This window comes from Limulus polyphemus, unplaced genomic scaffold (genome assembly GCF_000517525.1).
Source record: "Limulus polyphemus unplaced genomic scaffold, Limulus_polyphemus-2.1.2 Scaffold1127, whole genome shotgun sequence".
NCBI lineage: Eukaryota > Metazoa > Arthropoda > Merostomata > Xiphosura > Limulidae > Limulus > Limulus polyphemus.
The window spans coordinates 22,010-36,746 of record NW_013666737.1 but is presented as its reverse complement, the minus strand read 5'-3'; the positions used below and the strand labels follow the sequence as shown (position 1 = coordinate 36,746).

General features: G+C 34.9%; 1 protein-coding gene across 1 annotated transcript; it reads right to left on the bottom strand.

The window, feature by feature from the left end:
• Nucleotides 1–6,584: 6,584 nt before the first annotated feature.
• LOC106462251 (RNA-binding protein MEX3B-like) lies at nucleotides 6,585–11,547 on the bottom strand. Its single transcript, XM_013922151.2, has 2 exons — nucleotides 10,894–11,547; nucleotides 6,585–9,383 (listed from the first exon to the last, which is right to left on the bottom strand). Exons 1-2 carry the CDS (start codon nucleotides 11,117–11,119, stop codon nucleotides 8,179–8,181), a joined length of 1,431 nt encoding a protein of 476 aa, XP_013777605.1. The 5' UTR covers nucleotides 11,120–11,547; the 3' UTR covers nucleotides 6,585–8,178.
• Between the last annotated feature and the right edge of the window lie 3,190 nt (nucleotides 11,548–14,737).

Below are 14,737 nucleotides of genomic sequence, written 5' to 3'. Positions count from 1 at the left end.
CCTTATTGCACTTTAGAGTGGCTGAACTTATGCTTCCGTCCTTATTGTATCTAAAAGTTCAAATTTCGGTGGTATAATTTTCATGTCGTGCACAGGGATTTCCAGGTCTCAGATTGTTTGAAACTAGTTTGACATTACATCTATGTTTTCACGTGAAGTATATTCTCGATATGCACCATTTCTCTGCGGAGAAGATTTCTATCATGAAAGTGTCTTCCAGCTTTACTCTTGCTGGAACTCACTGTCCATCTTCTTGCTTCATTTCTGGAACAATTTCTAACGAAAATCGGGTAAAGAACTTGAGTTTCGAACAAGTGTGGATCAAATACTACAAAATTTGAAATATAGTGGTATACCATGTGTTTCTATCTTCTTGAAATATAGTACTTATTTTAAATTTTCATTTATTCTGTAGTCTAGAAAGCTATTAAATTGATTTCACTCTAGCTGTCCTTATTCTATTTTTATACTCGAGTAAACACCTGTTATGCCAGGAGTAGGATGGGAGATACAGCTGCAATATTGCACGTTGTGCAAGGATGCCGACAGCAGTGTTATTCAATGATAATTAGGCTGACATCTAGAGATTAAAACCTCATCTTTGTTGAAATCAGAATAATCAGTGACGTGGTTGCGCTAGTCACTCTGGATAAATGTGTTATTTCTTGCGAACTAAAGAATATTGGATTTAGTCAGTCTGGTTCATGGATTCAGTTTGAACAGTTGAATATAGAGGTTCCGGTAGAAGCAATCGTTCCTTGTAAGTAAAAGCAAATACATACTGTTTTTGTATTTTACATCTGTTATACTAGAGACTGTTCATTTCGTGTTTCACTTGGTATTCAGTCTTTTCATTTCGGCCCGGCATGGCCAGGTGGTTAAGGCGCTCGACTCGCAATCTGAGGGTCGCGGGTTCGAATCCCCGTCACACCGAACATGCTCGCCCTTTCAGCCGTGGAGGCGTTATAATGTGACGGTCAATCCCACTATTCGTTGGTAAAAGAGTAGCCCAATAGTTGGCGGTGGGTGGTGATGACTAGCTACCTTCCCTCTAGTCTTACACTGCTAACTTAGGGACGGCTAGCGCAGATAGCCCTCGTGTAACTTTGCGCGAAATTAAAAAACAAACAAAAACTTTTCATTTCATTCATTTTCATGACTCAGTTATTCAGAAACTCAGCATTACTTCATAATGGTATCTTGACTGAATCTCCAGTTATGGAGCGGATCTATCCCATTACTTTAAACTTAATTTCAGTTTTAACTGGATATAATACATTATCAATAAACCTAGTGAACCATGAATTGACTTATTTCAGTAACGTAATTCGTATCTCAAATCAGGCGTTGTCATCTTCAGGGTAACATATCCTGGGTTTAATTTTAACAATATTTGATTCCAAACTTATAAAAGTATTTTTCCTGTCATGTTTTGTGAGTATTATTAATATTCTCAAGGCATTTTTCTGCAGTTCCTGGTAATATAACCATTTAATTTACAACTGAAAGACTTTATGTTCTGTGGTTCACGTCTTTCATTCTGAGTTCATATTTGTCTATGTAATCGTTTGTGCTCTTCTACACTTTCACCAGAAGAGTTGATGTTTTCATACTATTTGTTCTCATAATATTATAATTCATGCATGCTGATTTTGGTTGTTTGCCTGCAACTTTAATTAATTCAAGTTCCATTGCCTTCCTTTCAAAATGTACATAAACTTTGATTTTGCCAATTTGCATATTCTCGTCTTCTAGAAATTGGTCACGTGCTGCCAAAGCTATCATTTCACGTGCAGTATTTGAATAAGGTAAATGGATAAGCCTTTCTACATCTTCAGAAACGTTTTAATCTTCCTCTTTACTTCTTTCTGATGTCACACTGTTTGATAAGATACCCATTAATGTCTGATGATCTTTATGATTCTCAGTTGGAAGTTGCTTAATGTTGTTAAAGATGATCCTTTTAAATGAGAGGCAAATCGAGTAGTTTGTTTGTTCATGATTTTACCCATTTGCTATTGAAATATAAATAATAATAATAATAAGATATATACGTTTTCTATCTTTTCTTCTGTCAAACTGATTTGGGTTCTAGAGTGTAATTTCTTATTCTTGTAATTCTTCCCTTAACTTAGTGTTTCTTTCTTTTTGGTCTTTTAATTTTCTGTCACTTTCTTCTTGTTTCCACTATTTCATAATTTCCATTAAATTATCAAAATAACCACACTTATGACAACGCTGTTGTAACAGTTTCTATTGTTCGGTGGAATTATTCAGTAAAAAACGATACAGTCTAGTTATATAATGAAATCATTTTATTCTTTGACTATAGATTCTACAGTTACAGAATTTCGTGAAATAACTCCACCAATAAAGTTAAAAAGTCACTTACTTGCTAATTTCATCGTAAGTACGGTACTTTTCGTGTGTCTATATCTCTTTGTTGAAACTCAATATTCACTGTGTTGAAGTAACAGATAAATTGACTAACAAACTCGCCAGCTCACTAATTAACCATCTATTGTAAAATACTTATTAATCAATCAACAATCTCTTCTAATCTCGCTTAACATGCCTTTTATATTGTTTCCTAAACTGTCAAGAATATTCCATTACTTGAGCTACTTTCTCATCACGTGATTTCGAAACTCCATCTAGTCCACTTTATTACAAACAAAAGAGACATAGCAAATGTTGTATACAGGACACCAGGTGTTTCCTACCCGCTATTGAGCAAGTATTCTTAATATAGAATGTCGGTCAAGGGAGCCATTAAGTTCCTCTCGTCCTAGTTACTTACGAAATCGGGTCATGCGAACCTATTCTTTTCCACTGGTAAGTGAGGTGATGCCCCAAAAATACAACATTTGTTTTGTAGTGAGAGTGACCATCAGAGACATGGTAGCGCCAGCATCCTGAGACGAATGTTTTGTTGTTTTTAGTATATAGTGTCATATTTTTTAATCGGGAACATTTTAAACATCCTTGACTTGCCTCTATCTCTCTACTAGTGGTGCCACAAAATACACTTGCCTTCATGCTTTGATTATGTATGTTAACGAATAAAGAGTGATTCAATGTGCTTAACTTTTGTCCAGTCTCTTTCATTGTTTCAAACTTAGTCGGGGTCAAGATAATTTAGGTTATGCTCCGTAAAACCTTTTCTGGGGTTTGGTTTGAATTTCGCGCAAATCTACACGAGGGCTATCTGCGCAAGTCGTTCCTAATTTAGCAGTTTAAGACTAGAGGGAAGGCAGCTAGTCATCACCACCCACCGCCAACTCTTGGGCTATTCTTTTACCAATGAATAGTGGGATTTACCGTCACATTATAACGCCCTCACGGCTGAAAGGGCGAGCATGTTTGGTGTGACGGGAATTCGAACCCGCCACCCTCAAATTGCGAGTCGAGAGCCCTTTTCTGGGGAGCCTCTTACTCGATTAATCAAATAGAAATTGGTAAATCTGATAATACCACACCTACAACCAAATGCTTGAAGTTTACCAACAAAAGATATTTACAATTGATGAACAGGTAAATCCATTCAGTGCGATCACTAACTAGAGTGGAAGAAGAAACAATTTAGACGATTATTATGTTTTCACGGGAGGACAAACATACAGTAACTACGTTCTTCTTTCTGTTTATTTTATTGTTTAAAATTTTCAATTTTAGGCCCGTGCTATAAATGTTTCAAAAACAAAAGACGGGAGCCAATCATTATACGCATATCTACAGTGGGTGAGTGACCTATTAACTTTGCCCAAGGGAATGGACTAACCGTCACAAACATATCTTTAATGAACAGCAATAATATACGAGACCCTAAAAAGGTAACCTAAATATACCTCGTCTACAACCTTAAAGACGACTGACATTTTCAAGGTTATGGACGGAATGTGCTTTCTGTTCGGGATATGTTTGTCAAACGTTTTAAGATTGGTTTATCACCATTGGAACGATTTTTTGTTTTTTATTCTTAGTTACCTCTAAAAATTAAAACACACGTTTTTCTATTAAAGGGTAGATGTTGTATTATATTAATAGCCTTGTCTTTGATTCTTAAAACAAGTTTTTACTTTTAAAAACACTTCATAGCCGTGGATTGTATATCTACTTTTGAATGACTGCAAATAAAAATGTTGGGTCCAAGCGTGGCCAAATGAGTAACGTGTCCGACTAGAGATCGTGGTAACAAATAAAATAACCTTCACATTTAACAGTAGTCTTCATACTGGTCCGCACTTTAAAATTAGGGACAACTGTTTTTGAACCACAAAGTTTTCTGGTTTAGCTCATTGTGTACATAAAGTGTCGTTCAGGTGAATTAACAAACATATTCTAAAACGTTTCTGGCAAAGCCACCATTGTTTGTAGGCTACACGATCACCTAAGTCTAATGGCTCATAGTTACTATTATTAGTTTATATTTTACGTTTCAGTTTCTAATTGTCTTCCGTCTAAAGGGAGCAGGAAAAAGGACTATGTGGAGTAGGTATTCAAAACGGGGTCTTATTGAAACGTCTGGTATAACTCTGCACTCCTCCATGGTTAATTGTTTTATGCAACGTCATGACTATCTCATCTTTAACAATGTTCTTTACATGACAACTTTAGCCTTCATATTTTTACGTGGTGTTATTTATATAAGTTTCTGTTTCGTTTCTTTTATATTTAACTAACGATAACTTATAAAACGTCGAATAGTAAAACCATCGCAAGAAGTAATAATGCGCTTAAAACTCTTATGTAATAAACCGCTGCTTTCATAACTTAACTAACTTTAAGGTCAAGAACGAAACAAAAACTGTTAATACAATCACTAAAACACCTCAATATTTGCTTCTTTTTTAAAATTCATTGTGCCAGTGTTGTAGCAACTATCTACAGGGAGGATGGGGCAGTACAGGTTGTTGTTGTTCTAAATACTAAAACATGCTAGGCTGGCTCGCATGGCAAGTGTTAAAAAATGAAATATGTGAATATTTTGCGTAATTTAACTTATTTTTACGGCGTATTTGTGTTGTTATAACTAGTTTTAAAAGTTCCTATCATACATGGAATAAAGCTAACAGATAAATTCATCGTATGATATCTATCATCTTAAAATAACCAAAATTCAGTTTTTAAATTTGACTGTGATTAGAGAATTACAAGCGAATTTAATTTGGCCGACTAGTTAAAACTTTTCGATAAAGAAATCAAACCCAATTGAAAGAAATTCGAACATTTTTTTTCAGTAATACGTAATTTACGCGCTGGTTTTGCTCTAAGTCAATACACTCTTCGCAACCAATAATTACTGTCCATAGTTATGTAGGATAATTTATTTCTCTTTTTATTTCCACTAAACTTGTTCAGTGAGATTCTTCGTATGTCATCGCACCTCGTAAGTGAAAGGCTAGGTTTAGTAACTAACTGCACTAAAAAAACTCGTCACGCAGCGCAGACTCGTACTGCACTTGAACTGCAGAGCTGGTAGACTGCATGGAATGTATCGTTCAAGGTGACACCCCCATTCAGTCTAGCACCCACTTACTGCCCTACTAACGTAACTGAGAAAACCTGTTGATGTTACCATGGAAAGCACAATTTGAATCTAATACCTGACAGGTTTAAATGGATCAAATCTTCTTACGAAGAGAAATTTGATTTACAAGTTTTCTTTTTGGGTTGAGTGACTACTTTACACATTATATCCAATACTTTTTTTTTTTGTCATCTTGATTTTATAATGAAAAATGGTTATTATAAATTGTTTATGCAATCGTTCATAAGTAATCACCCGCTATCTTATTTCCAACACTGGCCCTAATATGTTTACAGTCTGCATTTTTTAACATTTCAGTGGTTTTATTATTTATATATAAACTAACTAGTGCACAATAAAATTATCTTAAACGAGCATACTTGTTTCCATCGGCCAGATAACTTGACAGCGGACCCGAGGAACAACTTCAAACTAAGCCTGTAAAAATTATCAAAGAAGTGAAATGCAAAACCAACTAACACATCAGTAGAAGTTTTACTATTGTGTTCTGCAAATAATTATTTAATCCCTGAACTTTAATGAATAGTTTATAAAACTTGTGTATATCTACTAAATTTCAGAAGAAAATCATCCCATTTTGACTTACAAAAGCAAACGTTTAGGAAGCTTGCTTGAAGTTAAGCACAAAGCTACACAATGGGCTATCTGTGCTCTGCCCACCACGAGTATCGAAACCCGGTTTCTAGCGTTTTAAGTCCGCAGACATACCGCTGTGCCACTGGGGGGCATTTAGGAAGCCTCACACCTTTGAGAATTATTTACAAAAGCAACAACATAGAAGTAAATACCAGAAACTTCCAAACTAAGCTCATGAAAAAAAAAAAAGTAAAATGAGCCAACGAAACTCATACATTCCAAAACACCATTTTCCACCCATGAAAATATCAAATGAATAAACTTGCAACTCAAAGTTCTTTTTTATAAATTATAATGGAAGTGTACACAAAATACTGCAGATATTACCAAACTTTATTTTTTTATATATTTGTTCATGGTTTCAGATATTACATATAAAAAATACAGGTTACACAAATACACACCAAGAGGTATTTATTTGAACTTCAAAATACACTTTTTGTTTCAGTACATTCAAAACTTTAATAATAAAATATAATTATCTTAGCATGGAACTTTGCAGTCGATTGTGAGACACTGAAACAACCACAAAACACAACCTTCGTCACAAAACAAGGACAGCTGGTGCGTTACTCTACCTTTTTCTGAATTAGCCAAAATACCAAAAGCTTAAAACTTGGATACAAAGGTGAGGAAAATATTACTAATATATTAATCACATGTGGGTGTAACCAAGTGCTCCCTGATCAGGCAACACTAATCTCATCCAGTACACACATGTGTGTAACCAAGTGCTCCCTGATCAGGCAACAATAACCTCATCCAGTACAGTACCAACACAGGAGAAATACAATCTTCTTATATATATATATATATATATTTACTGTGAGCATCATATTAAACAATATCATATGTGCTTCAAAAACTGTATTATCCGATTTTTTAAAATTAATTCTAATCTAACTACAAGCATTATTTACAGTTCTTGAAAACAAACATGAAGTTTACACTTCAACATGTTCAAATGTTATTATACAATACCACCATTTCTACAAAATATTACCCTCTTGTTGGCTGCTCGATCATGTCCAGATGCTTTTAAATAAATAGTCTGAACACGTTGCATATTGAAATAGCCAGTAACTTGCCGACCAGTTCTTGGCTTATACAAAAGTTATTGCGCCTCAACAATACAGAAAACAAAAATTAAAGTGATAAACTTTTAACAAAATACTGAATTATAATGTTATAACAAAGGATAGAAAAAATGTTTACCTAGTTCTCTTTTAGATGCCACATAAAAACAAATGGAAGACTACATTAAAAACACAACTTTTCATTTTTATCAGACAAATAAGGCATATTTTAGTATTAAATAATATAAAACAGAATGTTTGTGGGTTAAATATTTGCTTAGTTATGCGTTTTCACAATTTCATATCTTACTCTGCTAGCACACAGAACTGTCACTTAGTAAATATATTAAAATAGAAATACTAAAATTTAAAAAATAGGAAACTTACCCTAAACTTGTGCAAGATAAACGGTCTTGCCTAATACATATAAAGCACATCTACCACACAGACGGTAACATGTTTTTTGAGTACATCACACATTTAAACAAACTATTATAAAATTTTGAATAAAATAAATCACCTTTTTTTTCTTTAAGATATATATTTAATTGAAAAACCAAACTTTTTACAATTTAAAACCTACACATTCTTAACTATTTCAGAGCATTAGTACCTAGTAAGTATTTAGCCTCTTAAATAAAAATCTTACATCAAGAATAAAATCTTTGTTACATATTTAATACTTTTACTTTCATGAGATTATGAGAACATGCAATGATTCTCTCACACTGCTGTCTAGAGTACATTATACTTTAGTATTTTCAAGGGTTAATGGAGAAAAGTTATGTGCGGTAATTCAAGTTATTAAACTACAAAATGTTTTAATGTAGGAAATTATGATACCTATTACAAACTTGGCCTGAGCAAGGGAGTTTGCTTACTCAAGACCATATTCACACGAAAAAATCTCAAACTTTATGAGTAAATACGTATTGCCTGAGACACTTTTTGGTGACATATTGGACACTCTGCCTCAGTCTTCTCACATATCCGACTGGCACATTCCAAACAAAACAAGTTATGACCACAGGGAACCAAAGCAGCCACCACATCACTTTCAAAGCAGACAATACATTCTCTCCTACAGCTTTTTCCAACAGATCCTATAGAATCAGTGGGGCTGCTTGCCAGACTGCCACTACTGTTGATAAATGGTCCATTGATAGATGCTGTGGTTGTGACATTTGACAGTGTTGAGAATGATGGCAAGGAGAGGGGGTCACTTTGAATCCTCTGAGCTGGAGAATGATCCATGAGGAGAGAGTCTGTAATAGCTTGTGTCAGAGCTGCACCTGCACTGCCAAGACTTCCGTTTTGGCGAGGCAAGCTAGAACTTGGATAAAGTCCTAAATCTGGCCAAGTTGGTGGTGACGAAATGATCATGGGATCAAATGTTGGAGAATCTCCTATACCCTCATCTGCCTCATATAAACCAAAACCATTGGGAAAAGTGCCCGTAAAAGGACAAAAGTCAGTGAGCTTTGCTGATCCATTGGAAGAAAAGGAGAAAATACTCTCCTGAGAATTCTGTGAAAGCAAGGTTTTGCCATCCCGTGAATGTGAAACAAACCCATTGAGATCTGACTTAAACAGAGATGTAACAAAACCATTAGTTAGGTTACCTGTATAAGACTGGTCTACTCCATTATATTCTAGGTAATTGTCATCATTGGAGTCCAATATACCACCAGTACGCACAGCTATGTGTGCTTCAATTTCTTTTTGAGCACTTTCTACATTTTCGGGTAATCCAGTGACCTCAAAAACAGGCTCCTTGTCACGACTGGGAGTTACAATGTAAGTATTGGTCTGCTGTTGTATGCGTTTAATGGTAGCACCCTTAGGACCAACTACTAACCCAACGACTCTGTAGGGCACTCTAACTTGTATTGTTGTCTGTCCCGGAATGTTGGAGTTTGGCCCCGGAGCCAATGCTCCATTCTGATTGTTCTTTCGTTGGGCTCGAATCTGACTAAAATGCTCAGCTGCTGATAGTATTTCTCTCTTTGCAGCACACACATCTTCCTTCCTCCCTGTCACTACAAAAACTGGTTCTTCGCCACGAACAGGAGTTTTGATGTATGTATTAGTCTTTGCCCGAAGTGCCTTTATCTTGCATCCTAGTTTTAACAAATTATACATCGAAGTTAGAAAAACAGAGTCAGATGTTTATAAAACATTTATATCAAAAGTAAAATAATGGAGAAATCAAAAGCATACAAGATATGGAGGGAGGTTACTTAAATTTTTCTGTAGACTGAAAACTTTCACAAAATTACCTACCACATCTTTAATTATCCTTTTATTTGCTACTATCAAATTCTCATGCTCTACAGATTTTTAGTATTTTAAATAAACTGTTTCAACAGGTGAGTTCTTAGATAATTATACTTGCTAATTGAAAAACTATTTCACCCACTTTAAGAAAACTCCTAGTACTGTCAAAATTAAAATGCAAGGTAACTTTACCATAAGGGATTTAAACATGGCTTCAGTTACTTTTAGCAGTAGTATAGCATTCAAATTCCAGTAATTTCAACTTGTATTTTTCTTATACATTTCTGAGTGTCCCCTTCTTATATAACTATGTAACTCTTCATATATTTTAAATCCATTGGAGAAATGGGACCTATTATGTATCAACTACATTTATATCTGGTAGTTGTGGGGCAAGAGAAAAAATACAAACTTATACAATATTAGTTTATGTACTTATTTTGTTTAGTCAACGGTATCTATACTAATGTGACTTAAATTAATATTCCTGTTTATTGCATGTAATTTGCTTAAAATGTGATTGCATATAACCACTAACAGCAATAAAATATCAATTGAAATATAGCTAGTCTTAAGGTTTTTTATGACATTTATGTGTCTAACCTATTCCCTTTTTTTGTACACTGTCTTTTTCAATTTGCCCTACTACGTCTTCTAATTCAGTGTTGTGACTTTGTAAACTAGTATTTTCTCGGACGTGTCACTGGATACGAACGTGTTTAGTTATGATGTTGTCACACAAAAAACCGCTGCTATGTTTGATAACACTTTAGTTGAAATTTGAAGAATGTTTGCTGTGCATTCGGTAAAGACCAAACTATTCCAAAATATTAAAGTTTCTGACATCCAAAAAATTTTAATGAAATTTCAGATGCGTTTAGTGATTATGTGAAACCATGAGTCGGCTTCTGCCAGTTTTCAAGGTATCTATCCACAAGAGATCTAATTTTTTTTTGAATGTGTGGAATAATAAATACATCAAAGTTGATTACAAATGATGGTATAACAGAAATGAAATTATAGCACGTGTAATCAAACTTTTAGCTGAAAGAAAAACAAGTTAAACCAATAATATTTATCGCGAATTAAATTACTAAACGTGTACGGTTAGAACGGGACAACTTTAAAGTTAGTAAAAATGTGTGGTACAAATGCACTAAGCACGTGGCGTTACATTAAAGCAAAATTTCCCGCAAACAAAGAAATGGCGCGATTCGCGCAGTGCCTTCCGAGTCAATATTGGTAGAAGCTGTGAACAAAGGCCTCAACGTCAAATCCCAGTGTACAACATTATTGGTTCCATTTAACGAAAACAACAAATACGCGTTAATTCTGGCGAAGTAATTTACTCACCCTGTCTACCTACAATTTCTGCTACGTGTTCTGAACTAGGAACAGGAACACATTCTGTAGTATTTTGACTTTTTTTGCTTCTGGTATGATCAGAATCGTTAGGATGAATCGTATTATTTTCGTTGTTCAATCCAAGCATCGACAACTCTAAGGCTAACTGCAGTGCTCTTTGATCTTCAAGACCACCACCATTGCGCTCCATTTCAGGAAATAGACTAGCAGGCATCACAGATGATGATACTGTGAGTGTTACACAATGGTGAAATATAAAAAATAAGTCTCTGAAAATTAGAATCGCTCCTTTCTCGACGAAGCCGTGCCGCTTTCAGCACAGCATTCACTGTTGTTCTACTCTCAAATTTCTCTCCACTCGGTTGCTGCCCCTCCTGGCGTCATGACGTTGCTCTCGCGGTAAGTGCTGAAGGCCTAAAACGTAGTAGTGGTGAGAGATTTAATATCTGATTGGCGTATTTGAGCTAACTAGGCGGGATTTCGTTCCCAACTGTCTCTTTCCCGCCTAAAAGTGAGCGTTCCAACGAACGAAGCTATTGGAACGGTCTATATCGTATACCTGGAGGGCTATGTGTAGCCTCATTCCTCAAGTTTGAGACGTAACTAACTATAATAAGATGATAACAGCAGTGAAGTTAAACCTATAGTTTCGACAAAGGCTAACATTTTGAGGTTATCTACCAAATAGACAGTCCATTATTCAGTAATGACCCATATTGATTACATTCCATTAGTTTCTGAAATCATTTCTATATTTTTTTCTTCTTTTTATCTAACTAAATGGTATTTACGCGGCACAGTGTGACTGACGATTAACATTACCAAGACTTATTTTCTAAGAGATGTGTTTATTTTCCTGAGTATTATTTACCCAATTTTATTTACTTGAAATGAAACACTTATTGATGAATACAATTTATGGGGGTTAACACCTCAACTATATCTTTCACATGTGTGGAGAAAAATTTAAACAAGGGTTTTGCTTTAGTTCACTTAGCCACATAGATTGTTAGACGATGTAGAACTTTGACAATTTTCACAGCTTTACGGAATGTTCCTTGGCCAAGACGTATATTAATGTGTAGTTCTAAATTACGTAATGCGTACTTAAACTGGTATTTTCTTTCTTCCTAATGAAAAATTAACTAAGTTCAAATTTTGGTTAACTTGAAGGAGCATAACATTTTCACGGAGTTTCTGAGATGTAACAACTTTAGTGTGGGTGGAGCCTCCGATTAAAGCTCTGCTCCGTAGGTTTTTCCCAACCAATCACAGCACGGATTGTATTACTGTATAAAACACGTCTCAAAATCAAAATCGGTCAATTGTGGCGTTTGACAAAAAAATTTAGTTTGCGCTCTGCACTTAGCTGGATAGGTTAGTAATTAATATGGAGTTTAAGCAATATTAACAATATTACTACCTCTTCCTTAGTTGTGTGGGCTAGGAATTTTTTAACAGTCTCCGTATTTTTAGTAAGAATCCCACTGACGCGAGGGTTATGAAACGACATTATTTTTAATAATCACTTTAGTTTGCGTCATAAAGAAGGTGTTTCCGTGTGAAAATGTATCTGGTTGATTATTTTGTTATGTCTTATCAGTGGTTGACAGACATTTGATTTATGAAACATTTTGTATTTTTCAGATACAGTGAAAAGAAGAAGAAAAAAGGAACAATTTAACGTTTAACGTATTTTCTGCATAAAGTTAGAGCTTTATATTGTTTCATTGAGAAAACTTTCTTAGGCAGTTCATGATTTCAGAATTTATTTGGTTGCGATGATATAATATAGACTGTTTGTTTTAGAGCAAAGCCACATTGGGCTATCAGCTGTGTCCACCGCAGGAAACTGAGCCACGGATTTTAGCGCTGTAAGTCCGTCAAATTACCGCTCTCCCACCGGGGGACAATATAATATAGAGTGAGCAAACATGTTACCCTACATAAGACAACAAAACCCACGCCATGACTTACTGAGAATTACAGTTTTGAGCTGTGTCAAGTGTTATCAGCCCATCTAGGCCTATGTAAAAGTATGCCAACCAGTGAGCTTTGTATGTATAGCTTTAGGCATGAACGCGTCTCGATATATATATATATATATACAAGGTTTTGGGTTCCTTTTCATAAATAAATAAATAATGCTTTAGCACTAATTTCTATTTGAATAATTAGATGTTCGAGTTACTTTTCAATGTGGATGGAAACAAAATTAACATTAATATAAAACTAGCCGGTGTAATCCTTTCAATCATCGACTTGGTTGACAAGAGCAGACATAGCTTGAAACTGTAGTCATCAGCTGATTCAACATAAACAGAATCTGCTAAACTTGTGAAGTGTGATGACTTATGTAGTAGTATGGTGTGTAATAAAATCACTTACTTGTTAGACAAAAGAAGCTAATGGAAAACAACCCGTAGAATCGGTCTAACTGGACAGCAAATTTGGTTTAAAAAATGAATAGTGCATGTGTATAAAAACCAAATATATCAAGCTATTTTTCGCGCCTAAGTGATGATATTATCAAATTTAGTGAATCTGATTACACTCGAAGCTTCTGTTCTCAACTGGTCAAGAAATAAGCTTTGTATTCCTAAACAAATAAATTCCAGTCAGGGTCTAGATAATAAAACCTATCACTTTGTTATTGATGGGATCCAATAAACTGTATTGGACTCAAGTCTTTAAAATAGTTCAATTGGAAACATGTTCACAATCTGATCTACTGAGCACAGTTTTAAAATGAAATCTTTATACATGATAACCATCTGCGAGAATTATGTAAATAAATAAGTTGTTCAATGAACTGTTTAATAGCGTTACTTAAGCGAGTTTAAAGATGATGTCGAAACAAAATGATATTGTTTCCCTAATGTCTGTATTAAAATGTTAAAAATTGTTGACAAGAAATTATAAAAGGAGAAAACATTTTTCAATTTTTTTTTCCTTTCCGTTGGTTTCTTTGCGGAGTAGAAATATATTCAGCGCCTGTCCGTAGTTTGTTCTCAGAACCGAGTCTTATAGGGGATCCTTCACGCATGGGTTTTGGAATGTGCTACTTTTTCTAACCTTGAGTCTACGACGTCTCTGGCAGTGTTGCTAACGGCTCCGGGCATTTCTGATGATATCTAGGTCTCCTGTGAAACAAAGACGGCCACGACCTCACTGTTTCAATATCATGGTAACACACATCTACACATCATTAAAAAATAAAAATTCTCGGTTGCCAGACGGCGTTCTTGGTCAAGGCCCAGCTAAAAACGACATCCGCTTCAAGGTGATTCACTTTCTCCATGGCTCGTGGCCTTGAGCAGTATGTCGCTGCCCCGTTGTGCACGCGGGCTTTGTTTGACCAGACTGGTCTCAGAAGCTGCCCTTGAAAAAAGCGACCCGTTGAGTTAGTTTCGGTTTCATCATTTACTGCTAGAAATATTTCAGATAGCTAGTTAGTAGATAAATCAGAATTAATTACTGATAATAGAATTTTTAAAAGTTACCGTATTTTTCGGTGTATAAGACGCACCTTTTTACCCCAAAATTTGATGTCAAAATCTGCTTGCGTCCTATACACCGAAGGTATGAATAATATATATAAGATATACACAAACCATGTGTAAATATATTGAAATAGGCATGCATAGTTTAGTTCAATTGAATGTGTTGTTTATAACAATAGTAGTTTTTTTCTTTTAAAAACATAACTATTTATAATGCTCCCTAAATAATAAAAAAAATAAATTACAGTGAACGCTATAAAGATTTTGTAGGTTTTGAACCAAACTAAATAACAGTAAACCTTTTTTTGATTTACGGTATTTTCTTATTT